The sequence below is a fragment of the Serinus canaria genome, chromosome 22, assembly GCF_022539315.1.
Source record: "Serinus canaria isolate serCan28SL12 chromosome 22, serCan2020, whole genome shotgun sequence".
NCBI lineage: Eukaryota > Metazoa > Chordata > Aves > Passeriformes > Fringillidae > Serinus > Serinus canaria.
The window spans coordinates 3,155,915-3,183,744 of record NC_066335.1 but is presented as its reverse complement, the minus strand read 5'-3'; the positions used below and the strand labels follow the sequence as shown (position 1 = coordinate 3,183,744).

The window sequence follows — 27,830 nt, the reverse complement described above, 5'->3', positions numbered from 1 at the left end:
TTTAAGTGGGATAACCCTCCCCTGAGTAAAATCCTCTTTTTTTTTATCCTTTCACCACCAAGTTGGTGCCATCACTTCCAAAAACATCAAGTGACAACACCTGGCTGAGGATGGCAGGCGGGAGGTGCCTCATTTTGGTTTATATTTGACCCACAGAGGAAAACACAAAGGAAAAAAATCCATATATTTCTGTTTTCTTCCTGTAAGGCACCACACCCCCAGTTATTGACAGGGAAATTATACAGCAGAGTGGTGTTTGTTTATAAAAGAAGGGTGATTCACACTGCCACAGGAGCTGGAAAGGGTTAAACCCAAAATTACACTGGTCCTGGTGGAGAACCATAAACAGGAAGTTCTCCCTGAAAAAAAATTTAAATTTAAACCTGGTGACTCAGGATGGCTCCAGAGCTGTTCAGGGAGGGTCACAGGGGGTGCAGCCCTGGATTATTCCCGGTGGGTAATTACAGCCTTGGTTTGAAAACAACGGGAAAAGTGGGAAGAGCAAGGTTTGGAGTTGGGATAATCAGGATTTTTTGCTTGGTCCCACCCCTCCTTCCATTGCAAATTCCTTCTGTTGCACACAGTTGGATTTTCAGGTTACACTGATAAAAATATTTCCTAGGGCTCAGGCTGTTGGATGGAGCAGTGCTGGGGGTTTGGAAGTGGAGCTGGTGGGAAGCAAATGGAAAACCAGCAGTGGGAAAAGCCAGACTGGGAGGCAGCAACACAGTCCCAAAATCCATGGTTTTATCCCAGGTTTTGTGTAGCAGCATGAGACTTTGGGCTGGTCCTGCTCAAATTCTCAGGAGGGGACTCGGACACTTTCCCAGAAGATCCTGGTGCAGATTTGGGATGGGAAATTGGAAGTGGAAGATTCCATTGGAATGGAATGGGATGGAGCTGAGCTGTAGGTGAAACATCTTTGGCAAAAATCACTTTAATGTCATTATGACCTCAATTTTTTCTATTTATTTAAAGCATCACAACCCAGAAAACATTGGGAGATTTTGGCTGAGGTGCTTTAACCAAGAAGCACCTCTTTAACTTAATTAAATCCATTGACAACTGCAGTTGAATTCCTGGATTTTCATTATACTGATAGGTGAAAGAAATCCAATTATTTTCAGGCTGCCTGCGTGGCTGCTCCCAGCTGACCCAGCCACCCTTACATATGTTGTGTAATTTATTTAGAGTACTCTTCTCATTCAGGTAACCCAGATTTTCCTGGGAATTAGGGATTTTAAGAATGAAGGCTGTGCTGGCAGGTGAGCCTCTCCTCCAGCTGTTGGAGCAGAGGAATCCTTTGAAGCAGCTCTCAGCTCCAGACACCGGCTTGTTACTTTTTTTAATATCCTCTTTCTAAATATTTACAAGCTTTGTTTGGGATTTTTTCTTTAGTATTATTTTATCCTCCCCAGCAGATTTGGTTTGAAACAGAGCGGGTTCTTCAGCTGCTGGTGGAGCATCCTTGCCTTGTTTTGGGGTGCAGGGAGGTTGTGTGGGGCTGACCTCAGCAGTGCCACTGGCTCTGGGAGCATCAAAGGGACCCACAAGGACCATCCAGCCCAGCTCCTGGCCCTGCACAGCCACCCCAAAATCCCACCCTGTTCTTCCCTGGTGGCGTTGTCCAAATGCTCCTGGAGCTCTGGCAGTCTCAGGCTGTGCCCATTCCCTGGGGAGCTGTCCCAGTGCTTATTCCAGCCTTTGGGGGAAGAATCTTTCCCTAAAATCCAACCTGACTCTCCCTTGGTGCAGCTCCAGCTGTTCCCTGGGTCCTGGCACTGTCACAGAGCAGAGATCAGAGAGCTGCCCCTCTGGAATGCTCAGAAGTCTCCCCTCAGTCTCTCCCACCCTTTCCCTCTCCAGGGGGTGCACAGTGCCTCGAATGAGGGGCTGCAACACCCCCTGATCAGAGAGCTCCCCCTCTGGAATGCTCAGAATTCTCCCCTCAGTCTCTCTCACCCTTTCCCTCTCCAGGGGGTGCACAGTGCCTGGAATGAGGGGCTGCAACCCCAGGACACCCCCTGCTGCCCCCCAAACCCGTGCCCAGCACCAGCGCCGCTCACACATTCCCTTCTCCTCTCTCTTTTCCAGGATCCCGTTCAAGATCGGGCAGCCCAAGAAACAGATTGTACCCAAGACAGTGAGTAAACCAGTTCCCCCTTTTTAGCTCCAGCCTTGGATCATGTGGCTGATGAGTCAAGCCAGCACTTTGACTCGTCCCATTTTGCAGCGTGTGGGAGGGAGCTGGAGCAGCAGAACCTGTTGCCGCGTGTGACCAGCGCTCGGCTCCTCGTGCGAGGAGCGAGGGGGAGCCCCGTGCAGGCAGAATATTTTGGTTTGGGATCTGTTAAAATAATCATTTTTTAATTTTTTTTTTTTGGGGGGGGAGGGGGGTGCGTGTGTGCGGGGTAGGGGAAAAGAGATCTCTTGGTCTGGCACAGTTTTCCTCGGAGATGGCTGAACGGGTTTGCTTCCTTCCTTCCTTCCTTCCTTCTTTCAGCAATGGCTTGTTTGTTCATCCTTTCGGAGCAGATGGAGGAGGAGGAGTGGTTCAGATCGCTGAATATAACTGTTTCCAAAGAAAGGCTTATAAGCTGAGATGCTTAGTGCTCGGGCGTGAATTAATTTGTGCTGCACAGCATTTGCTTTAAAAGCAAATTAAAAAAGCATTTTGTATTCCCGTGGATTTGAGGCTCCTACCCCAAGTGCTGCTGCTTGCAGCTGGCTGTGGTATTTTCCCTTCTTAAGCAGCTCGGCTTTGCATTTGTCCCATGGCAAAAAAAAGCTGTGGAACCTCCCAGGAGCTGGCCCTGAACACTCACCTGGACACCTGCTCTAAAGAGGGAGCCCTGAGAGGCAGCGTGGGGCAGAGCTTGTCCCTCTGATGGCGTTGGTGCCCTAATCCCCTGCACAGACTGACATCCCTGATCCTTCCTCTCCGGGACACCCAGCTAATTCCGCAGGATGCGTGGGCACCCATGTTTGTGGGGCAGTTTCTCCTTGGGACATGACATTTTCCCTGGAGGCAGAGGGCTAATCCCACCACTCCCTTCAAGGCTTGATTGTCATGTTTTATTTTAAAGGATTTGGTGGTTGTCTGCTGCCGTGGAGCAGCAATTTTCTGTAACAGCTCCAAACTGTCAGTACAGAATTTAAGCCAGGCAGGCAACGGAGACGAGGACTGGTGAAATTCCTCCGTGGTTTTCCTGTGTTTTCAGCTGCCCTTTTCCAGGGGCTGGTGATCAACCAGCAAGGTGCTGCTGCCTGTGATCCCTCAGGTGAGGCAGCCCAGCTTCAGCCCTTCACATCTCTCCCAGCTCGTGTCAGGAGCCCCCACATTCCTTGCTCTACAATATTTTGCCTTTCCCAGTGCTCCCAATGCCGATGTCCTTCAGGCTGGGGCAAGAACCAACTGCTCTGCAGTTCTGGGTGTCTTGGCCAGCTCTGCTGGGCATCTCCAGCCCACCCATTCTCACATCCCAGTTCAATGCATTCCATTTCCTTGCTGTTTCCCTCCCCTTTTAGAGGTTTTTCTCCCCTAAAATCAGCCATCTCTGTGCTCGGGCTCCCTGCAGATGAGTGGTGGCACCTCTGAGATCTTCCCTTCCCCGGAGCTGCTGGAATGTGCTGTTCTGAAGCAGTTGGCAGCCTTTGCTTATATATACATGTGTGTGTATTAAATAGAACAGCTCAGAATATCCGGCAGGCAGAGGTTCATTCAGCACCCAGAGCCTTTCCAGGCCTTTTCCTTTTCCTTCCTTCCTTCCTCAGCTCCCTAGGAACAAGTTACAAGATTCAGTGTCAACAAAGTTGATTTCTAAAAGGCTTCCACTTGCCCTGGAATGATGATTCTGATGATGATGATGGTGGTGGTGGTGGTGGTGGTGTTGCTGTCCAGGCACCAGATACAGGGAAAGCAGAAAACAGGAAGCCCAAAACCTTGGAACTTCACACCCAGTGTAGAGTGCAGCTCTTCAAAGCAGAACAAACGGCAGGAAACCACGGATATCCCCCAGGACCAGGCATTCCATGTGCAGTGGTGTGCAAGGGATGGGGCTGCTTTGAGCTGCAGGCCCCCAAATTTACCTCCCAGTTGCAGGCTGAGCCGCTCCATCTGTGCAGGCGTTGGGGAACAGCAGCAGCAGCAGCCAAGGGCTGGGATGTTCCAGATGTTGGGCTGCAGGAAGTGGGAAGGTGTGGCATCTCCAGGGCTGCATCCCAAGCCCATCAGAAGGGAAGTGGTTGTGGGTAGAGGATCTCCCACTCACAGAGACCGGACCACAAGAGAGGGGGTGAGGGGGAAGGATAAAAAAAAAAAAGCAGCATTTGTAAGGATGTAACTTCTTTGGCTCTCCATGAGGCCTGGGCCTGGAGTCAGGAGAGGGGGTGGCTTTGCTGAGAGGCTCAGCGAGCCAGAGAGGCTTTTTTGTTGTCTCAGTGCTGGGGCTGGTGTCAGATCTAGGCCGGGAGTAGTCCTGAAAAGCAATTTGCCTGGGCTGCCGAGGAATTAGTCATGACTCCCTGTGCCCACTCGCCTGTGATCCTTTGGAGAAGGGCACGGTGTCAGCCACAGTTTAGCTCTTGAGGGAGAAGGAAACCCCGGTAGAAAATATCAGCTGGTGAACTGAGGTGATCTCCCCCTCCCCAGACGTGGCTGTGCTTTGTTTCCACCTTAACCTGGGCAAATCCAATTCCAGACAGCATAATCTCTCCCCTCCTCTTCCCTGAAAAGAGCAGCTGTCAGCGGGTGCTGGGAGCCGGGTGGGAGGATCTAATGCTCCAAGAGGACCTGCTGTCAGCAGGGCCACAGGCCCACAGCCCAATTAAACTAATGCCCAGTGATAGGAGTTAAACCTGTTAGAATTATATCTCTCCATGTTTATTGCTCAGCCACGAAGCCTCTCATGGCAGAGATGTTCTCCCCTCCCTCGGGACAGCTCCGCTCCCAGCAGAGGCTGCGCTGCCATCGGAGCTGTCTCGTCTCCCCAGCTCTGCTGCAGCTGCAGCTGAAGTTCACCTGTGTCCCCTCAGGTTGTTCCCTGCCCTTCACCAGGGCTGGGATGATCCAAGCAGGCAGGAGCTGGGGAGCAGAGCCGGCCCTGCATCCCCCGGCGAGGTTTTATCCCACCTCCCTCCCTGCTTCCCTCGGCCCTGCTCTGGCCTGGGCTGACTCAGACCACTCGCCCTCCTCCTCCTCCTTGCTGGCCTGAGTCAGCTTGGCAGGGAGTGGAGACCTGAGCTGCCAAACCTCCTTTCCTTGACTCATCCCAGCAGCTCTGCCTTCCCCGGGGATGTCGGACGGAGGAGCTCCGTGAGCAGCAGGATTCCACTGCAGCACCTTTCCATTGGGCTCCACCAGCCAGCTGGAAATCCCAAAACAGTGGAGTAAATGTCATGGGAATGGTGGGGTAAATTCAAGTGATGCCAGTTCAATAGTTTTGCTCATTTTCACTCTCTTCCTTCAATCTTTTCTGGCCAAACTGGTCTCTGCAGTTGGGAGGTGCCTCCTTTTTCCCTTTGCCACTTTTCTGGGAAGCTTTCTTGCAGGATGGGGATGTGGAGGTCTTGCTGGGTAGAGTCTGTGACATCCCAGATCCACCTGCACTCTGCAGCTCTGGCTCAGAATATTCACCCATGGGACTTACCTTGAAATTCTTGATGGGTTGGCAGAAGCTCAGCAGAAAATCTTAGTTCTAATTTCTGTGGGTTTCACTTTTTGTTTTTGGAGAAGAGGAAGAAGGAAACACTTCCCTCTTTTCCCAAGATCCACGAAGATGCTGAGACCACTGGAAGGAATCAGCTCATCTTCCTCCTCCAGGAAAAAACATGAACCCCAGGGGGATAGGAAGGTTCCTGACAGTCCCTCATTTCCATCTCTTTGTAGTGTTGGCTTCAGTCTTGCTCCATTGCCTCATAACCAGGGTGGTGATGATGATCCTGCCCTTCAAGCAGGAGGGATCTGATCACAGGTGGGAGGCCCAGTGTTTGCAAACAACAAAAAAAAAAGAACTGGGTGAAGGAGAGAACGTTGTTTTATTTCAGAGCTTTCGAGAGCTCGTCGCTCTTGATGTAGATTTAAATAAAAACCCCGAGACGAGCGATTTTTGCATTACCCAGCCCCTGTGCCTGGAAAAAAAAAAAAAGCCATTCAATACAGAAAGTGTGGTTTGATTTGGAGTTTTCAGAAAGAGGCTGCAGAGCAGTGGGATTATTTTAATAATACGGAAACTTCCCTTCAGGATATTGTAATTTTCTTGCCTGTACTTCTTGTTCTCGTTACTCTTAACGTGCTAATCCTCTCCACAGCCTCTGTCGGCTGCGTGTGACCGTGGAGAGCTGCTGGGAGTGGGAATTACTGTGTGCTCTGCAAAATGTTCCCGGCTTGTCCTCCTTGCAGGGCTCTGCCTGTGACTCTGCTGGGTGGGAGCACGTGAGAGCAGCTTTTCCCTCTCCAGAGGAGCTGTTTTTGTGGGATACCCGGGCTCCAGCCATGGCTGGGAGGCTCCCTGAGCTCGCAGACTGTGGGGACTGGGAGCCAGTTGCTGCCTGTGGGCGTGAAAAATAAGAGCAATCCTTGGGCAGCTGTCTCAGAGAGATGGGGCTGGGGATGTGAGTCAGGCTGGGCAGCTGAAGTGTGTCTGTGTGGAGTCACCTCGATCCCATGTGGATCCTGCTCTGGCGCTGGGGTGGGGGCTTGAGGGAGCTCAGAAGGTTTGGGGGGGGGGGTCACAGCACCCAGAGGGTCTGAGGGTGGGGAGGTTTTGTCTTTATGGAATGAATCCTAAAGTCCCAGAATGGTTTGGGTGGGAAGGGAGTGTTAAACTCATCTTGTTCCACTCCCTGTCATGGGCAGGGACACCTTCCACTGTCCCAGGGTGCTCCAGGCTGGCCTTGGGCACTTCCAGAGATGGAGCAGGCACAGCTTCCCTGGGAATTCCATCCCAGCCCCTCCCCACCCTCACAGCCAGGAATTCCTTCCCAAAATCCCATCCATCCCTGCCCTCTGGCACTGGGAGCCACTCCCTGTGTGCTGTCCCTCCATCCCTTGTCCAAATCCCTCTCCAGCTCTCCTGGAGCCCCTTCAGGCCCTGGAAACTGCTCCATATCCATTAAGGCACGATGCCTTTTGCTTATTGCACAGAAATGGGCAAATCTGACAGCAAAAAAGGGCCAGAAACCCTGAATATTCACAGGTATTCCACAGCCAGAGCTTTTGGAGGAATTGGTTGCTGAGCAGATCCTCCTAAGCACAGAGAGGGAACAATAAGGGAATGACACCCCCAGCCTTTCAAAGGGGGGCACATTTTGAGTCGTGCCCGACCCTGTGTGGTTTGCAACCAAAACAATTCACACCTAAGGCCTATTTATAGAGTGCAACAGTCCCTGGATATTTTAGCAGCCGGAACAGGCACGGGGATGGAGGGTGAGTTTTACTATGTGCTGGTTACCTGACCTGCAGGGCGCCAGCTGCCGCGGATTTCTGCGCTCCCCGAACGCCAGGCACAAGTCGTGTGAGCTGCCCCCACACTGCTCCGTGGCTGTTCTCTCCAGCACCCAATTTTAGCAGCACGAAAAGGGAGCTGGAGCTCCTGGGAGGGATTTTTGGAGCAGAGGGATTGGGGGGGGGAGAGAGCCCAGCTCGCATCCCCCGGATGGTGGGAGCGGATGGTGCGGACAGCTGGGAGCTGGGATGGGGCTGGAATGTGGCTGGGCACTGCCTGCCCTCAGATCAGGCTGGTGGAGTTCAAGTGCAGCCCAAAAAGATGTTGAATTTAAGAAAATCTCCATCTTTAACCCCCAAGCTTTTAACAGCAATTCCGTTTGAATAGCAAACATCCCCATTAAATTGCGGTGCTGCATCAAGCCTGGGATTGAAATCCCAGGGCCAGCAGGAAGAATTGGAACAAACCTTTGGATCCTTCTGGTCCTGGCTGCTCCCAGCACTCTGCATTTCCTTAATAGCACGGGAGCTTGACAACACGGGTGAACCCAGCGCTGATCCCATGACAACAAACGCGCACGGATTTACTCTTGGCTGGTCAATTGAAATCCATTTGCTTCTCTGCCTGACGAGGTGTGGAATGAATGTTTTAAGTGTGTTAAAACAGTCAGCATGGAAAGAAAGTTCCTTAAAATATCTCCTATCGCTGGAGGTTTGCTGCCAGCTAGCAAGTAGGAGGGAACAGGCACTGAGGTAGCGTTGGGAGAAGGCTGTGCTGGAGCTTGGAGCTCGGAGCACAGGGTTCCCCTCTCTTTTGGAGGTGTCACAGTCCACTGGGATTATGCTCCAGCCCAAGAATCTCATGGCAGGGAGCTGTTGTAGGGGTAAGGAGGGGGTGGAGGGGGTGAATCATGCAGAGGTGGGAAGGCTTGCTGGTGGTTTGGGGGGAATTTCACCATTCTGGTGAGGATGAGGAAGGAGGAAACGGCCAGACCCACCTCAGGATCCTTAACGGGGCTGGAGGAGCCGCAGCTCCCCTCAGATATTGGGAGAGAGCACGGGTTTGTCCCCCAGCACTGAGCCACGCTAGGCTGTGACCTCCCTGCTTTTCTAGCATTCCCATTTATTCCATCAGCTCCCAGTCCCTGTGCTGGAGCACGTCCTTGGCTCGAGCTGACATGTTTGGTGCTGGCTCCAAGAGAGTCTGGAGCTCCAAATCCCCAAGACTTCCTTTACTTTTGAGGCACAACTCCCATCAAAGCTGCAGCTTGTGCTGGGCTCAGCTCAGCATTTCTCAGGGACAGCTTTCCCTGCATGCTCCAGGCTGCCCTGCAGTCCCCTGGAGCTGATTTCCATCTCTTCTTTCCACAGGTGGAGAGAGACTTTGAAAGGGAATATGGGAAGCTGCAGCAGTGAGTATCAACCACACTGGTCGGACAGGACCGGCCGCGTGCTTCCCTCCTCCCATTGCATCTTCCCAGGGGATTTTAGCCAGGGATGCTCTTCCCAGCGAGCAAATCCTTCACTGCCCTGTAATTTCCAATTCTTCAGGGTTTCTCTGAGTGTTCAGAGGTGTCCTCAGAAGTATTTGCAGTGGGGTTGCAGTATTTGCAGGTTTTTTAAAGCTTAAAAAAACCCAAAAAACAAAGTGTAAAATTGCCAGGAAACTGCAGGGTCCCTGTAGGGGCCAACACCTCAGAGGACCAGGAGTGGCTTTGCCATCCTGCCTGTGTCACAGGAGCTCACAGGGATCATCTGGAAGCATTTGGCTTTACCATTTGTGCTAAGAGTGAGAACTTTCAGGAAATATGCGAACTATGAATAAGAGATCACCAACTTGAAAAGGTTAAAAACCATCTGAAAACAACCCGAAAGGGCTGAGCTGCACTGAACTTCATCAAGCCTTGCCTGGATATTTTTAACTCCCACCAGAAGCCAGCATATTCAGCCCGTAAATGATTTGTTGCACGTATGATACACTTGGGTTTCTTTCTTTCCAAGATTCCGACTTTGCCTTCTTTCTCCCATCTTTCAGATTGGAAGATCAGACCAAAAAACTTCAGAAGGATATGAAGAAAAGCACAGATGCAGATTTGGGTAAGTGACTGGAGGATACATAGACTGTGAACTTGGCCACAGAGAGATGAAGTGACTTTTCTCGAGATCACATGAGTAATGTGTGACAAGTCTGGAAAACAAATCCAGAGCTCAGTCCCACTCAGTTTGCTTAGTTACAAGGCCATCTGCGAGAGGCAGCTCAGCCCAGGGAACACAGGGAGTGCTGCGGGCTCAGTCCCTGTCTCTGAGCTCCATGGCCTTGGACACGTCCCTTTCTTTTGTTTGCCTCACTTTCTGCCACTGAAAAAACCCAGAAGTCGTTGTCCCAGGTCTCAGATTATCCAGCAGGAGCAGCTCCAGCTGAGCCTATTGTGCCAGCAGTGCTTTGTCACCTCCCTCAGACCTCCTTTCACCTCCCTCTCTGGAGCCCCAGGAAGGTGGGCTGGGTCTGGGGGGCACAGCTGGACACAGCTGGCCGTGTTTCCCGTGGGAAATGCTGACCTGGCAGCTCTCCTTTGGGAATAACCCAGCTCATTGCCTCGGTGCCTGCTTCCTTTGGCTTCCCCTGGTGGCAGTGGGCGATGGAGGAAGCAATAAACAGCTCTGCCTGCACGTTTGGGGTGACATCTGCCCTTGCAGGTGTCCTGTCCCGTGTCCCAGCTCCCTTCACATCCCCCTGGTCCGAATCTGCTGTGCCCAGAGAGGGATCCAGCAGAGGGGAGCTGGGAGCTGGATTTGTTGGATGCTGGTTACTGAGATGAGCAGGGCAGGAACCTGCAGCAAAGAGCTGTTCCAAACCCAGATGGTTTTTCCCAGTGTGTGGTTTGGAGCAATCCCTGCTTGGCCCCCACAGCTCCAGAGCCAAGGCAGAGGCACCAGCACAAACAGGTGTGGGCTGCACTGGGCCAGCACTCATCCCGTGGGATTGGGGTCACAGCAGGGCAGGGCAGGGGGAAGGAGGCAGATTTGGGGCTTTGTTCAGCCTCTCACCTCTGTGTGTGTGTGTGTGAGTGTGTGTGAGTGTGTGTGTGAATATTGCCTGACACAAACACAGATCCAACCTCTCACCTCTGTGTGTGTGTGTGTGAGTGTGTGTGTGTGTGTGTGTGTGTGTGTGTGTGTGTGTGTGAGTGTGTGTGTGTGTGAGTGAATATTGCCTGACACAAACACAGATCCAGCCTCTCACCTCTGTGTGTGTGTGTGAGTGTGTCTGTGTGTGTGTCACAGATCCAGCCTCTCACCTGTGTGTCTGTGTGTCTGTGTGTGTCTGTTTGTCTGGATATTGCCTGAACACAGCTCCAGGCTCTTCCCATGCTCTCCCACCCTTCCCAGCACAGGGAGAGGAGTGGGAAAAGCACCAGACACCCAGGACACTTTTCCAGAGTGAAATCTGCCCTTTCTGAGGACTCTGGTCATTGTCAGGGATCCTTGGTAAGTTTTTCCTTGTTAAGGATTCCCCTCCCCTCCCTTGCAGTGGGCGTTGTTTATATGGAGCATTTCAAGTCCCAGAGGAGCTGTGGGAGGACTTTCTTTTTCCGTTCTGTTCCATGGCAGAGTCACAAATGAGCCTTGGCCAGAGCCAGGATGATCTGATTTCTCATTTAAAGGCTTGAAATGGTGAGTGGAGGGAGAGGTACTGCACACAGCCCGCTGAGGGAGGGCTGGAGGAAGAGGAGGTGGATCAGATCAATCCCTGAGGATGGCTTTCCTCACCTGGCAGTGCCCATTCCCAACATCCAACCCCCAAATCTGGTGAGGATGGCAGCATTTTGCCCTCCTCTCTCATTCCTCCAGGCTCAGGGGGTTGGTTCTTCACTGCCTGCAAACACTCCCTGGCAAAGTGGGACTGGTGGCTCGAGTCTCCACCTTCTTCCCAAAAAGCTCAGCTCAGAACAAGAGAATTCCTGTGCACAGAAATATCCCAGCCAGGCTCTTCACTGCCCTACCAGCAAACAGGGAATGGCTGCTAGCAGCACTCCCTGTCACTCACCCCCTTCCCCACCCTCTTTCCAAACTAAATAGGATCTTAAGCAGCAGGAGGATGTTCTTTAACTGGAGGTAAAAGCTCTCCTTTGGAATAATTAATTGGAGTTACATCTCACATGTTTAATGAGCAAGAGAGCAGTGCAGACCCTCCTGAAGGCCACCCTGAGGGACAGGAGATCCTTTCTCCTCCTCCTCCTCTTCCTCCTTCTCCTCCTTCTCCTTCTCCTTCTTCTCCTTCTCCTTCTCCTTCTCCTTCTTCTCCTTCTCCTTCTCCTTCTCCTTCTCCTTCTCCTTCTCCTTCTCCTTCTCCTTCTCCTTCTCCTTCTCCTTCCTCCTCCTCTCCTCCTCCTCCTCCTCCTCCTCCTCCTCCTCCTCCTCCTCCTCCTCCTCCTCCTTCTCCTTCTCCTCCTTCTCCTCCTCCTCCTCTTCCTCCTCCTCCTCCTTGGCCTTCTCCTCTCTCCTCCCTGCCCTGGCACTCTCAGACCCCACTTTTCCAGCTCTCCATAGGTGATCCCACTGATGCAGAGGAGATTCCTGACCCAAATTCCCCCTGAACCAGCCCAAACCCCCCCAATTCCCAACCTCCCAGCGTGACCCTGCCACTCCCTCCCTCCAGTTCCCTTCCAATCCTTTCCTGTCAAGGAAGACTTTCATTTTCCTTCCAGCCAAAGGAGTTCTGCTGTTCTCAACTCCGTCCTGTTCTGGCACAAATCCCTGCTCAGATGTGGTCACACATATGGATTCTATCCCATCTGTTTCAAGGTTTAAGTGCCCAAAGCCTTCATGTTTGGATAATAGATGGATACGGTGGCTTTGTTATCCCAGAGTGAGAGGCTCCTTCTGCACTGAGCTCCCCAGCTCTGCAGCTTCTGAGCTCTCTCTGGTATAATTGTGTGTAACCTTTCAATCTGAATGTTTAACCCCTTGATTTATGATCTTAAGCCCCATTATTGGGATGATTTTAACTTTTAATATCTAAGGGAGTCTTTCCAAAGCTCCTCCAAAGCACAGCTCAAGCATCTGGCTTTGTGATCTCCAACTGGAATAGCTTCCAGTACTGAGGAAAAAGAACATTTTTTTTTAGTACCTCTGGCCTTTTTTTTTTTTAAGCCTATTTTATCCCTGTTTATATTTATCCTTTCCTTTTTATTAGTCTTTTTTTCCATTCTGTACCTTCCCTCATTTCTTGCTCGTTTGTGTAGTGGTTCTGTCATTGAATTTTCCCTTTGCAGACCAAGTGTTTGGATAAAGAGGGATGTGGCTGGTGGAAAACAAGTGGAATGCTCAGTCAGAGCATGACCTGGTGCTTCTGGATTTCTTGGTGGCACTCCCAGGGCCTGTAGGGACTTCATATTCCCCCTGACTCCTTCTCCACAGGCAAAAAAAATCAGCTTATTGAGGGGAAAATCCTTAACTTGTGTCCCTGCTCTTTGTGTTCGGAGAGGGAAAGAGAAACCTTCGTCTCTCAGTCCTGTCAGTCTGGTCCTTTCCCACTAAATCCACTTCAAATACATGGGTTTTTGGTTTTTTTTTTTATTTTTGTAAAGCCATTTGAAAGACTTAATGGACTGTGATTTTTCTCGTTGTGGAAGAGCTGTAGTGAGGCTGAGAGTGACACTTAATAGTCTGTCGAGAGAAGATGTATAAAAACCCCCATCTCTGGGGTTTTTTTAAGAGAACAGTGCTTTTGTTAGCCTGGGATTATTTCTGGCAGCATCACAAGCCTCGCATTGGAGTGGTTCAGACTTAACTTATATAAAAACACTTCTCTGGGTGTTTACATGAATGAATTGCTGCCTTTTCCTTGCTTTTCTCTCAGCCTCCACCGAGCATCTCCGTGCCAGCTTGTGCTGACCCTCTCCTGGCTGGCACAGCTCCCTGATTTTTGCCCTCCTGGCAATGGGAATGTGGAAATGTGACCCTGTCTGGTTTCTTTTCCATCAGCCATGTCCAAGTCTGCAGTGAAGATCTCCTCAGACCTGCTGTCCAACCCCCTGTGTGAGCAGGAGCCCTCCTTCCTCGAGATGGTCACGGCCTTCGACACGGCCATGAAGAGGATGGACTCCTTCAACCAGGAGAAGGTGGATTGGGAATTGGGAGTGCTGGGAGTGTCCTGGAGTCATGGGATGCTGGGAGCATCCTGGAATCATGGGATGGTTGGGGGGGATTTGAACCCATCCCATTCCACCCCCCTGCCATGTGCAAGGACACCTCCCACTGTCCCAGGCTGCTCCAAGCTGGCCTTGGACATTTCCAGGGATGGGGCAGCCACAGCTCCTCTGGGAATTCCATCCCAGCCCCTCCCCACCCTCCCAGGGAAGGATTTCCTCCCAAAATCCCATCTCCCTCTGCCCTCTGGCAGTGGGAAGCCATTCCCTGTGTCCTGTCACTCCCTGCCATGTCCAGAATCCTTTTTTCTCACCTCTTTCCCTTTTTATCATCATCCCCAAGACTTTTCCCACAGGAGTTTCTCTAATCTCCCTCTTCAGGCTGGGATTTCAGCTCCCATGGGAGAACTTCCCTCTCTTTTGGTTAAAGGACGTGGTGGTTGTGCTCAGAGTCCCTCCCCACCCCTACAAACCCATCCCTACAAATCCATCCTTGTGCAAATGGGATTTTCCAGCAATCCTGACCTGCAATCCTCCCTTTTCTGCATTCCACAGGTGAATCAGATCCAAAAGACAGTCATAGAGCCTTTGAAAAAGTGAGTACCAACCATCATCTGTCCTCATCTGGATACCCTCATTAATAACAATTTTAACCTTTTTTGCCACTTGGATCCACTGCTGCCTTCACCTGTAGCTTAAAGAACTCCTAAGGTAGAAAATCATGGAGCATCCTGGGCTGGAATGGACCCCCAAAAGATGAATAATTCAATTTTCTCTGTTCATGTGTTGGTTTTTTACCTTCAGCAAAGGAACAGAACCACCTGGAGATCATCCAGGGGGGTCAGAAATTGGCTGGTTGAGCAAAAGTTTCTTTCATTTGGAAATTTTCCTAAATAAAAAAAGGAGAAAGTGGAAGGTTTTGCATGTTTATAAATAATATTTATAAATATTTCCATGCAAAGAAGGAGGAGAGGCTGCAGAGCCTTCGTAGCCAGAGAGGTTGGAAATGAGGGGAAAAAGCCCAAATCCCACAGTTCTGTCACATCTAGCCTGCAAAATGTCCACCTTTTCCAGGGTCACAGGCTGTACTCCCAGACCTTTCAGGATAATTCAGTTCTCTCCCAAATATCCCCTTAAATCCCAAGATTTTGCTGTTTTGTTACAGGAACAGAGCCAGCGAGCAAAAATAAAACTAAATTACTTTAATATGACAGTAAGTGTTGCAAATTGCTGAATAACAATTTCAGTTCAGGTTTGACACACAGAGGGGTTGTCGTGGTTTACTTGGTTTGGGTTTTTTTTCCCCCCCTGAAGTTGTTGTTTCTGCCCAAATCTGAAAGTAAAATCTCATGGATCACTTAACACCTGAGGTTACAGCATGTTCCTGTCTGGGGGATGTTTGGTGACTCAAGTTTTACCTTGGTCCTCTATCCACAACCAGAAATTCCTGCTTATTTAAGGAAAAAAAAAAAAAAGAAGAAAGAAAGAAAAAGGGGAAAAAAAAATCCCAGCCTTTTGCTGTGGAATTGTGTTGCTTATTATCTAGATTGTCCTCATGAAAGATACATTAACTTTTTCTTCCAGCATTCTGTTAAAATTGGAAGAACTTGTGTTTCTGAGATATTCTGGGTTTTTTGGGTTTTTTTTTTCCCCCTCTCAGCTTGTGTTAGTTGGTGAAATGAAAGACAAATCCCTTTCCCTGCAAACCTGCCTTGGGTTTGAAATCCTGGGCTGGTGAATTCAGGACAATAAATCCATTTCCATGTGCCCGTGGGAGATGCTCTGAGGGCTGGAACCGTGGCCAAAACCTCTCCAGTTTTGGGAGCAGGAACCTGCTCCAAGGCAAAGGGATCTCCTGGTCACCACGTCAGGGTGGCCAGGATGTTCCCATGGCCAAAACCTCTCCAGTTTTGGGATGTCCTGGTCAAAGGGATGTCCTGGTGACCATGTCAGGGTGACCAGGACATTCCCATGGCCAAAATCTCTCCAATTCTGGGATGTCCTGGTCAAAGGGATGTCCTGGTCACCGTGCCAGGAACCTGCTCCAAGGCAAAGGGATGTCCTGGTGATCATGCCAGGCTGGCCAGGACATTTCCATGGCCAAACCTCTCCAATTTTGGGATGTCCTGGTCAAAGGGATCTCCTGGTGATCATGCCAGGGTAACCAGGACATTCCCATGGCCAAACCTCTCCAGTTTTGGGAGCAGGAACCTGCTCCAAGGCAAAGGGTTCTCCTGGTGACCATGTCAGGGTGACAAAGACATACCCATGGCCCAAACTTCTCCAGTTTTGGGATGTCTTGGTCAAAGGGATGTCCTGGTCACCATGCCAGGAACCTGCTCCAAGGCAAAGGGATGGTGCCGTGTCAGGGTGACCAGGACATTCCCATGGCCAAACCTCTCCAATTTTGGGATGCCCTGGTCAAAGGGATGTCCTGGTCACCATGCCAGGAACCTGCTCCAAGGCAAAGGGATCTCCTGGTCACCATGCCAAGCTGGCCAAGACATTCCCATGGCCAAAACCTCTCCAGTTTTGGAACAGGGACCTGCTCCAAGGCAAAGGGATGTTCTGGTCACCATGCCAGGGTGATCAGGACATTTCCAATCTCCAATTTTGTGTGAGAGAGGAAAAGGCTCCAGGGAGACCTCAGAGTCCTAAAGGGGCTCCAGGAGAGGTGGAGAGGAACTTGGGACAAGGGTTGGAGGGACAGGACACAGGGAATGGCTCCCATTGTCAGAGGGCAGGGTTAGAAGGGATTTTGGGAAGGAATTGTTCCCTGGGAGGGTGAGGAGGGGCTGGGATGGATTTCCCTGAGGATGCCTCATTTCTGGAAGTGTGTGAGGCAAGTTTGGAGCACCCTGGGACAGTGGAAGGGGGTGGATGTGGGTGATCCTTCAGATCCCTTCCCACCCAGCCCATTCCATGTTTCCCTGACTCGGGACACTCCATTATCTGCCCAGTCCTCAGTTCAACACCAGGCTGTTTACTCCAACCTCCTGGCTGCTTTCCATCTCAGCAATTCTCTCCAACTTCCTGAATTTCCACGATGAGAGGTTTCTTTTTCCCCTTTTCCTGCCCTTTGGCACCTGCAAAGCTTCACCCTGTGTGCCTTTAACCAGCTTATGTTCCATGCTGGGGCAGCTCATCCCCACTCCAAGAACAAAACTGCTCCTTCCCTTCCCTCCTCCTTCCCTTTGTAGGTGCATTCCTGCCCAGGAACATTTCTGAGGAGCCCAAGGGTCCATTTTGAGGCTAATGAGATGCAGGAGAGAAATGCAGAGTTTGCACCTCCCTCTCTTTGTCCTGCTGGCAGATAAAGCCCAGCACCAGCTCTGGCAGAAAAGTTCCAGATTAATGAAAGCTGCCTTGAGGAGCTCTTCTTATTTCCAGTTAGGTTTTCCTTCCCCTCGCCCAGGCAGCTCTCCCAAGCCTCTCCCAACTTTGCTCTGACCTAGAAAAAAAAAGGCTTTTTAATTTTTTTTATTTTTTGCTCCAACAGCTGCACTTTATTACATCTTCACTGGTGGTCTCTTATAGTTTATTAGCCAAAGAAACAGATAAGTCTAATCCAGACAATTATCATTAGTGGTAATATATTGTAATCAGAGGCACATGGGCAGTAAAATCTCCATTCAGTTGTCCAGGGATTGGAGTTTCCAGGCAAATATTGGGGAATTTGTTAAACCATGTTGAAAAAAAGCAGTAGTAGATTGAGCTGGGGGGGGTGGAGACTTGTATTGTTTCAATCCTTCTGCTTCTGGGCTCGTAGGGTTATTCACAATTTGGCTTTTTGAGCCCCAAGAAGCCCTTGGCTGGGAGTGACTCATTTATTTTCAGGGAAAGAGCAAAGCTCCAGTGAGAATATTGCATTTTTTAGGGGATGGGTTGGGCTAGGAGCTGGGCAGGAGGGATGGGCTCCTCTTTGGGAGCTGCCTGTGGAATCTCACACCAGAGCAGCGGATTTGGGGCAGAAGGGGACAAAACCAGCTGGTTTGGACTTCACTCTCCCAGTTCTTCCCAGTCAAGGCAGGGTCAGGGATTGGGGATGGAGTCTTAATGTTCCATATTGTGTCCTTATTTAAGGAAGGAAGTGGCTTAAACGAGCCAGGTGGTTTGGAAATCCACAGGATTTAGGACCTTTCACGTTGGGAGAGGATTTCCAGGGCCACAGGTCTTAATTTAACTGACTCTGTCTGACTCTCTCAGAGCCAGGGGGTGACCTGGTCATTCCCTTAGGGCATTGTCCTGCTCACAAATCCAGAAGGGTTTTGGCCATGGGAATGTCCTGGTCACCTTGGCTTGGTGCCATCCCCTTGGAGCAGTGTTCTGCTCCCAAAACTGGATAATTTTTGGCCATGGGAACATCCTGGTACCAACCCTTTGACTTGGAGCAGGTTCCTGCTCCCAAAATTGGAGAATTTTTGGCCATGGGAATGTCCTGGTCGCCCTGGCACAGAATCACCCCATGGAGCATTGTCCTTGTCCCAAAATTGGAGAGATTTGGCCATGGAAATGTCATGGTCAACTGGAATTGCTGCCATTCCCTTGGAGTGTGTTCCTGTTCCCAAAGCTGGAGACTTTTTGGCCATGGGAATGTCCTGGTCATCCTGGCCCAGAATCACCTCACTGGAGCACTGTCCTTGTCCCAGAATTGGAGAATTTTTGGCCATGGGAATGTCATGGTCACCTGGAATTGGTGCCATCCCCTTGGAGCAGTGTTCTGTTCCCAGAATTGGAGAGGTTTTGTCCATAGGAATGTCCTGATACCAACCCTTTGACTGGGAGCATGTTCCTGTTCCCAGAATTGGAGAATTTTTGGCCATGGGGATGTCCTGGTCACCCTGGTACAGAATCACCCCCCTGGAGCATTGTCCTTGTCCCAAAAGTGGAGAGATTTGGCCATGGGAATGTCCTGGTCACCCTGGCTTTGGAAGAGGTGACATAGAGGGTGCTGCCCCCGAGGTGCCACCACACAGGGGTGGGTGTCAGACCCCTGGGACATCTCAGAGTTGCAATCCAGGAGCTGCTCAGAGCAGTGAGGGATAAATTCCATTGGAATCCCTTGAGGCACCATCCCCATGGTGCCTCAAGCGGCCAGGCAGAGGCAGCCCAGGCTGGCCAGGAGCAGCTCCAGGGGTGCAGGAAGCAGGAAAATCAGCTTTCATGTCCTTAACGAGCCCCTAATGAGGATTTGGAGCAGCCACATGGCCACCTAATCCCCCACGCTGCTTCCTCATCCCAGCCTCTCCATTCCTGCACCTTTTCCCTCCAGAGGAAGGAAGGGCTGGGTTTCATTTCCCCCTTCCTGGTGGGTGGATGGGCCCCCACGGATGGGTGGGCATGAGCACAGGAATGGCAGCAATCCCCTTCCCTGCTCCAGCCTCTCCTGAGCCATCCTGGTGCCTCTCCAAACTTCCCCTCACCTCATCCACCCTCCCTTCCTTTGGCATCTGATGCTTCCCAGCTCTGTCATTCCTTTTTTTTACCTGTCCATCACCAGCTGGAGCTTTTGTCCACTTCTGTCCACTTCCTTTTGGTTTCTTATCCAAGATCTCACCCCAAAAAGAATTCCCAAGGGAAGGGCCACGTGTGTGCCTGCCAGGTCCAGCTCACAGGCTGCCATTGAGGGTGTTGGAGATGCTTGGAAACAAGGAAAATTAAAGGTTTTACCATTATTTTTCCTGGTGCCAAAGCTCCAGCACCCCTTTCCCACTGAAGAGGGGGCTGGAGGAAGCAGTGGAATGAGGATTTGGGATAGCCAGGGTGAGAAGATAGAGAGGTGACAGAATGTTCCCACTCCTCAAGCATCCCCACCATCCCCAGCAGAGAGATGGGAAGGAATTTCCAATTTCCAAGCCCCAGATTTGTCAGCTGGGCTGAGTAACAGCCAAATCTGGCAGCCCCAGGAGTCCTGGGGCACTTTTATCTCCCCAACCCCATCCTTTAATTACGGGGAGCTGAAGCAAGCCTGGAGTGGAGACGAGGTGGGAACATGATTTGCAATGCAGGCAACGAGGTGATTTCGATGTTTTTTCCAAGGATAACCTGTCATCCTGTGAGGAGTTCACCCCCAGGTTTCCCTTCTCCCCCCACAGCCACGAGCAGAGTAATTTGTATTTTCTTTTCGTTATCCCTGCGTATCTCCCCTCACCTGCTCCTCCTAAGCTGCCTGGGCTGTAATCCCCCCTGAGCAGCCTTCCCTGAAAAGTGACAGGGAACAACAGCAGCTTATTCCTCAAGCTGCTCTCATGGCAGGCCCTGTGCTGCTTTACCTGCACTTTGCCACCATTCCCACCTTTCGGCTTTGATTTTCTTGGCTTTGCATTAAAAGAAGGAAGTCTTGGCTTACAGAGGGTGCTGAGGGGGATTTGTTTTGGCTGTCACAGCCCCTCATTCCCTGTGGAGGAGCATAGGGAGGAGGATGGTGTTGGGATTATTGATGGTATCAGAAATTAGGAATAACTTTTTCACGGTGAGAATTGTCAAACCCTGGCACAGTCTGCCCAGGAGTCACCATCCCTGGAAGGGCTCAGAAAATGCCTGGGGTGGCACTTGGTGGCTCAGTGGTGCTGGGTTGGTGGTTGAGCTTGGTTTTAGGGCCCTTTTCCAGCCTTGCTGATTCCATGATCTGCCCCAGGCTTTTCCTCTGTGCATCTCACAGGGACAGGAATTGTTCCCTTGCTCCAAGTGCATGGAATGGATGAGTGAAACATCCAGGATTTGCTTTGTGAGGCTTCCCTGCTCTTTCCCTCATGTCCTGAAATTCTCTGTGGAGTTGTTCAGGCTCCATCTCCAAAGGGCTCTTTGGCTGCTGCTCCCTCCCAGTTGATCCCAGTCCAGGAGGGGTTGGTGGTGCCTCTCCAAAGGCTTTGGAAAACTCTCCTGATCCTTGTAGGGCTGTTCTTGGAGGGCTTGGCTGTGTCTGTGGATGGCAGAGGCTCTGCAGAGCCTTGGTGCCAGGCTCTGCAGCAGGAGCATTTGTCAATAACGTGCATGAGATGGTTGTGGAGACACTGGGGCCACGTGTGGAGTCAGGAATTCCTCGGAATAACTTGGCACCAGCAGGAGCCCGGCTCTCCCTCTCCCCTGCACGGGTGTTTGGCACCCCTGGCACTCACCCTGGGCTTGTGTTTCTGTCCACACAGGGAGAAAATCCTGCGCAGGACTTGAAACCCCTTCTCCTTGAATCCCAGGGCAATTCAGAGCTGCTGGGCTCACAGGGAATTCAGGATTCCTGCATTCCTCCAGGAGCCAGAGGCAGCTTTGCCTCAATCCAGAGCAGTCCAAGGAAAGTCCTTCCCTGCCTGAGCTGAGCTGATCCTGCCTGGAAATTAAACCAGAGAGAGCTCAGTGGGCACAGGGAGGGCTTGGTGGGCACAGGTAGGGCTTGGTGGGTACAGGGAAAGGTTGGTGGGCACAGGGAGAGCTTGGTGGGCACAGGGAGAGCTCAGCTGGACTAGGGTAAGCTTGGTGGGCACAAGGAAAGGTTGATGGGCACAGGGAGGGCTCAGTGGGCACAGGGAGGGCTTGGTGGGCACAGGGAGGGTTTGGTGGACACAGGGAGAGCTCAGCTGGAGCAGGGAGAGCTCAGCTGGGCTAGGGAGAGATTGGTGGGCACAGGGAGAGCTCAGCTGGAGCAGGTGGGCACAAGGAAAGCTTGATGGGCATAGGGAGAGCTTGACTCCTACAGGGAGAGCTTGGCTGGCCCAAGGAGAGCTCAGTGAGCACAGGGAGAGCTCAGTGGGCACAGGGAGAGCTTGGTGGGCACAGGGAGAGCTTGGCTGGCCCAAGGAGAACTCAATGGGCACAGGGAGAGCTTGGTGGGCACAGGGAGAGCTTAGCTGGCACAGGGAGAGCTTGGCTGGCCCAAGGAGAGCTCAGTGGGCACAGGGAGAGCTTGGCTGGCACAGGGAGAGCTTGTCTGGCCCAAGGAGAACTCAATGGGCACAGGGAGAGCTTGGTGGGCACAGGGAGAGCTCAGCTGGCACAGAGAGAGGGCTCAGCTGGGGCAGGGAGAGCTCCTTGGGCACAGGGAGAGCTCAGTCACAAATGACCCAACCCTTCACTGGTGGAGGACAGCCACACTGAGGGAACCTCCAATAGTGATGGGGTTGGTTTTGAGCTAAAAAAGGGGAGATTTAAACAGGATTTTGGGAAGGAATTCTTCCCTGTGAGGACGGAGGTGGCACAGAGAAGCTGGAAAACACTTCCTCATCTCTGCAAGTGCCCAAGGCCAACTTGGACAGGGCTTGGAGCACCCTGGGAGAGTGGAAAGTTCCCTGCCCATGGTATGGGGTGGAACAGGGTGGTTCAAGGTCTCTTCCCACTCAGGGCAGTGTGGGATTGCAGGGTTCCCAGTGGCCAGGCTGGAGCTCAGGACCCAGAGCCAGGCACGGCTGCGGCTCCGGGGAGCTGGGCCCCCCCTGCTCTGGGAAATGCAGCGTATAATCTATGCATTAAAAGTCCTTGTGAGACAGGAGCTGCTGTGCCTACACAGTCCCAGCCTCTTCAGATCCAGCCCTGTAGATATTTTTTAAAGCTCTGCCTGAGCACGGTGTCCTTCCATTACGGGCTGCGAAATTGCAGAGTCGATACCGGGAATAAAAAAAGGGGGGAAAAATTAAAAATAAAAAAATTTCTCCCTTTTTAAAACCCAGATTTAACTTCAAAGTGAATGGAAACTGTGTTGCTGATCGTCTTGTGAGCCCTCCCTGGCTGCTTTTTCTGAGGGGAAGGATTGGCTCTTCCCTGTGGAGCAGGGTTGGGGGTGGCAGTGGCTGCGTGTGGCTTTGCCAGAGTCCCGGGGCTCTGTTCAGGCAGGAGCCCTGGGAAGTGCCAGGGAAAGGGCAGGAAAGCACCACTGACAGCTGGGCTTGGGTGCCAGCACGAGCCTCAGTGGTTTGGGGATGTTTCAGGAGGGCCATGGTGCTTGGTGCACAGCAGGGAAGGGAGGATTTCCCAGCCTGGAATCTCCTCTGGCATTGCCATGCCTGCAGTCCCACTGTGGAGGAGCAGCTCAGCTCATCCCCATGGTCTTTATTCTCTATTTTAGGTTTTGTGTCCTTCCCAAACCTCCCCCAGCAGGAACAGAACATAAAATAAACCAGGAAAGCCTCTGGGCTGATGGGATCCTCCTTCCCATCATTAATAACTGGGAGAAATTCCTGCAGGAGCTGCAACCTCGAGCTGCTGGCACTGGGTGTGTGCCATGTTGGGAAAGGGCATCCCTGGCACAAAAACATCCCTGGAAGTGCTCCAGGCCAGGCTGGAGTGGGCTTGGAGCCTCTTGGGCCAGTGGAAGGTGTCTCTGCCCCAGCTGGAGCGTCCTGAAGATCCTTTCCAACCCAAACCATTCCCTGATCCTGTGAACCCAAACCAGCATCCCAGGAGACCTCTCAACCTGGCCACCCCTTCCTCCATCCCTATTTCCCTGACCCTTCTCCCGGCAGATTTTTGGACTTTACAAAGAGGTAGGAGAGATTTTAGCAGCCCAGGAGCTGCTGAGGCCGTGCCTGGAGCCTGCTGCACCCAGGACATGGCTCCCCTTTAAATATAATGGGATTGTGTGGGATGGTGCCCATAAAAAGCAATGTCAGGGCAGAGCAGCTGATCCTCTCCAGGCAGCTGGAGCAGCTCCCTGATGACTTTTCCAGGTTGTTCCTCATCTCCAATCTGTTGCAACAGAGGGAGAATATCATGGGATATATGTTTATATTTATATTTATATGGATTTGTTCTGTGCCAGCCTCGGGGGATGTGCAGGACCAGGCAGGATTGAAGGATCACATCCCCAGGGATGCTCCAAAACCTCCATTCCAAACACTTGGAATACAAAAAATTCCCACTTCTCCCTGCTCCTGGTGTTTGCCCTTTGCAAAGTGAGGCTCAGGGATGAAAATCTTCTCTCAGCACCCACTGGCCCAGCCCATCAGCACCCTCCAGAGCAAGCAGAAAATGGGATTTTAATAGGGCTGGAGTGGCTGGGAACACCCATGGTTCTGCCTGAACCCTGGATTTGGGTCACATCCAAAGCAAATGACACTTGTCAAGTGACATTTGTGTCTTTTCTTTTTGCTAATGGCCCCCCCAGTTGGATTTCTATTTCTATTTTGGTTTTTTTTTTTTCCATTTTAAGAGGTGGCAAAGCTGTTTGTTCCCTCGTGGAAGTAAAATCCATCGCCGGGCTGCTCAGGGAAATTTTTCACCACCAATCCCTGGCCTCAACCCCCCCAAAACCACCCTGGAATTTATGAATATTAAATTATTATCTCCAGAGGGAGCATCACCTTTTTGATCCCAACCCACAGCCCCGGTATCCCCTGGGATAATTCGATTTCCTGGAATTAAGAGGCAGGAACAACGTTCCAGTTCCTGCTTTTCCCTTTTCTGTCATATTCAAAAATATTCTCCATCAGATGTTCATGTTTCCTCAATTTGTAACACATTTTAATAATAGGAATCTTTCCCATCGCCTGGGTAAATTGTTGGATGCTGTGAATCCTTCTGGGGAGGGCTCAGGGCTCCTCTTCAGCTGGGTTTGTGACCCAAAAAGAGCAAAAAAATTTGCCAAAAAAAGAACAAAAACTCAATCAGAAGAGGCAAAAATTTATCAAAAAAAAAAGAAAACATAAAGCCAAAAATAATACCCAAAACCAAAAAAAAAATGTGTAAAAATAATACAGTTAATATTCCATTATTAACTGTAAATTAACTGTAATAATTTAAAATTTAATCTGCGTTCATATTTCTTTTGCACTCATTGTTTCTTTTCCCTGGACTTTTATTTCAACTTCTCTGCCTCTCCTTTCCCTTTCCAGCCAGGAACTGGGGAACCACAACCTTAATTAAGAATATTCAGAATTCTGGGATGGTTTGGCTTGGAAAAACCTCACCCAGCATCACAGCAGGGAACTTCCTGCTGGACCAGGGTGCTCCACAATTTCCTTGGATCCAAAACATCCCATCCCAAGCCTTTTCCATGTATTTTTTCCCCAGGTTCAGCAGCGTCTTCCCCAGCCTGAACATGGCAGTGAAGCGCCGGGAGCAGACGCTCCAGGACTACAAACGCCTGCAATCCAAGGTGGAAAAATATGAGGAAAAGGAAAGAACTGGCCCTGTCCTGGCCAAGCTTCACCAGGTATTGAGGTGTCCCCAGAGCCACAATCCCAGCAGCATTCCTGGGAAAACTCAGGAAAAGCTTTTCCCTCCTATCTGGCGTCCTTGCCGTGAATAGAACATTTTGGGAGGATGTCTTTTATCCGTGTAAAAATCGCATTTTTTGACAGCACAACACTGGTTTTAAGTGCTGGCTGAAGGGATGGAGCTGCTTTTCTAGAAGAAAATGGAATTTTTTCCAAGAGAAAATGGAATCAGAGCCCTGGGAGCTCTGGGGGAGCTCGGAGCCAGCGCTGAGGTCGAGGCACAGGGGGGTTCCCCCCAACCTCCTCCTCCCCGAGCAGCTGGATGGGGAAGGGAACAGATCAGAGCCTTTCCCAGCTTTATGTTTGCCACCTGTTCCCAAAAAATTCGTCTTGGAAAATTGCAGTAATTGGTTAACAGGAAGTTTTGCCAGATTCTTTTTGCTCTCTCCCGAATTTTAGTGAAATCGTGATGAGTTTGTTGGTTTTGTGGGTTGTTTTTTTTTTTTTTAATCAAATCTTCCCCAGCGTTTTTCCCCAAAATCTGTCGCTCCAGCAGCACGTGGCTTGATCCTCCCAGGAACAATTGATTCTCAGAGTCAAAGAAAATGTGTTTTTCTGATGAATTTACCCCCAAAAATGAAGTTTTGTGTTAAATAACAGCCTGAACAAAAGACACCTCTGGTTTAACAGTAAGCAGCTTATTTTGCTCAGCCTCAGCGACTAAAGCTGGGGCTGGAAAAATGGGAATTCTTTTGTCCTGGTGATTAAACAGGGTTTAGTTATTTCATATATTTTTTCCTCTTAATGAACTTTTGATCTAATTCCCCCTCCCCAAAAAAAAAAAAAATCTTAACCAAACGCTGAGTTTAAACACCTGTGAGAGGGAGCCTTGAGCAATCCTGAACCTGGGGTATCCAGAGGGTCTGGATTTGATGGGAAAGGGCCTCATCTCATCCAGTTATTTTTAATTATTGAGCTGCACATTTACATCCATTGTTTGCTCCAGGTTTTCTGCTCTTCTGCCCCCTGTGAAGTCCATCCTAGGAGTTTCCCCTGTGAGTTCCATCCCAGGAGTTTTCCCCATGAACTCCATCCCAGGGAGTTTCCCCATGAACTCCATCCCAGGGAGTTTCCCCATGAACTCCATCCCAGGAGTTTCCCCCCGTGACTTCCACCCCAGGAGTTTTCCCCCATTAATTCCATCCTGGGGAGTTTTCCCCATGAACTCCATCTCAGGAGTTTTCCCCATGAGTTCCATCCCAGGAGTTTTCCCCATGAACTCCATCCCAGGGAGTTTCCCCATGAACTCCATCCCAGGGAGTTTTCCCCCATGAACTCCATCCCAGGAGTTTCCCCCCGTGACTTCCACCCCAGGAGTTTTCCCCCATTAATTCCATCCTGGGGAGTTTTCCCCATGAACTCCATCCCAGGAGTTTTCCCCATGAGCTCCATCCCAGGAGTTTTCCCCATGAGTTCCATCCCAGGAGTTTTCTCCATGAATTCCATCCCAGGAGTTTTCCCCATGAGCTCCATCCCAGGAGTTTTCCCCAGGAGTTCCATCCCAGGAGTTTTCCCCATGAGCTCCATCTCAGGAGTTTTCCCCATGAGTTCCATCCCAGGAGTTTTCCCCATGAGCTCCATCTCAGGAGTTTTCCCCATGAATTCCATCCCAGGAGTTTTCCCCATGACTTCCATCCCAGGATTTTCCCCCCGTGAGTTCCATCCCAGGATTTTCCCCCCGTGAGTTCCATCCCAGGATTTTCCCCCCATGAGTTCCATCCCAGGATTTTCCCCCCGTGAGTTCCATCCCAGGAGTTTTCCCCAGGAGTTCCATGCCATGAACTCCACCCTGGGAGTTTCAACGCTCCCAGCCTCATGGCAAATGATGAATTTGCTCCTTTGCTGGGATGATCCCAGGCCTGCCCAGCCTGGAGCCCAGTCCATGCCATGCCCCTGGCACGCTGTCCCTGTCCCCAGGGCCGGCGCCGCGGCCGGGCCGGGCTCTCCCGCTCCCCCCTCCCGTCGGAATGGCACCGGGATTAAGTGGCAGACTTGAACTGGTCTAATATTTCACAGCCCACCCCCTCCTGCCCTTTTCCACACCATCCCGGAGACATTTCCCGTTCTCCCCACGCTCTGTTTAAGGGAGCCAGTTGGATGCACTGAGCTGAAGGTCACGGTGACGGTGGGGGCAGGATCCTGGAGCGACGTTCCTGGGAATTGCAGGGTGAGGGGACGTGGATATGGCCAGGGACATTCTCCAGCCTGGCTGAGCTCTGGGAATGGGTTTTGTCCGTGTTTTTTGAAGGAGAGAAGGCACAACCTCTCTGGGTGTCCTGTGGCTTTCCAGGGTCCATTGGATGGTCCCATCAGGACCCATCAACTGCTCACATGGGCCCCACCAGGGTCCATTGAGAGGTCACTTGAGTCCCACCAGTTTCTGTTAACTAGTCACTTGGATCCTACCAGGTCCCATTGGATGGTTACTTGAGTCCCACCAGATTCCATTAGATGATCACTTGGATCCCACAAGGGTCCATTGAATGGTCACTTGGATCCCACCAGATGTCCATTGAATGGTCCCTTGGATCCCACCAGGTTCCATTGAATGGTCCCTTGGATCCCACCAGGTTCCATTGAATGGTCCCTTGGATCCCACCAGGGTCCACTGGATGGTCCCATCAGGTTCCATTGACTGGTCACTGGTCACTACGTTCCATAGGATGGTCTCTTGGATCCCACCAGGGTCCATTGAATGATCCCATCAGGTTCCATGAACTGGTCACTTGGATCCCATCAGGTTCCACTGGATGGTCCCATCATGATCCATTAACTGGTCACTTGGGTCCCATCAGGTTCCATTTACTGGTCACTTGAGTCCCATCAGGTTCCATAGAATGGTCCCTTGGATCCCACCAGGTTCCATTGAATGGTCCCTTGGATCCCACCAGGGTCCATTGAATGGTCCCTTGGATCCCACCAGGGTCCATTGAATGGTCCCTTGGATCCCACCAGGGTCCATTGAATGGTCCCTTGGATCCCACCAGGTCCCACTGCATGGTCACCTGAGTTCCACCATTGAATGGTCCCTTG

The 27,830-nt window shown here is 51.1% G+C and overlaps 1 protein-coding gene across 3 annotated transcripts in view; it reads left to right on the top strand.

Annotated features, from left to right (window-relative positions):
• Positions 1-27,830, top strand: part of BIN3 (bridging integrator 3) — a 44,254-nt gene that overhangs the window by 10,303 nt on the left and 6,121 nt on the right. The window contains exons 2-7 of one of the 3 annotated variants that reach the window (XM_030231781.2): positions 2,095-2,143; positions 8,816-8,856; positions 9,480-9,541; positions 13,433-13,569; positions 14,152-14,192; positions 24,592-24,733. In XM_030231781.2, coding sequence (XP_030087641.1) covers positions 2,095-2,143; positions 8,816-8,856; positions 9,480-9,541; positions 13,433-13,569; positions 14,152-14,192; positions 24,592-24,733 — 472 coding nt within the window. Of the gene's footprint in view, positions 1-2,094; positions 2,144-8,815; positions 8,857-9,479; positions 9,542-10,818; positions 10,934-13,432; positions 13,570-14,151; positions 14,193-24,591; positions 24,734-27,830 lie in introns of those variants that run through there. The other 2 variants (XM_050982769.1, XM_050982768.1) reach the window with 2 other exon arrangements.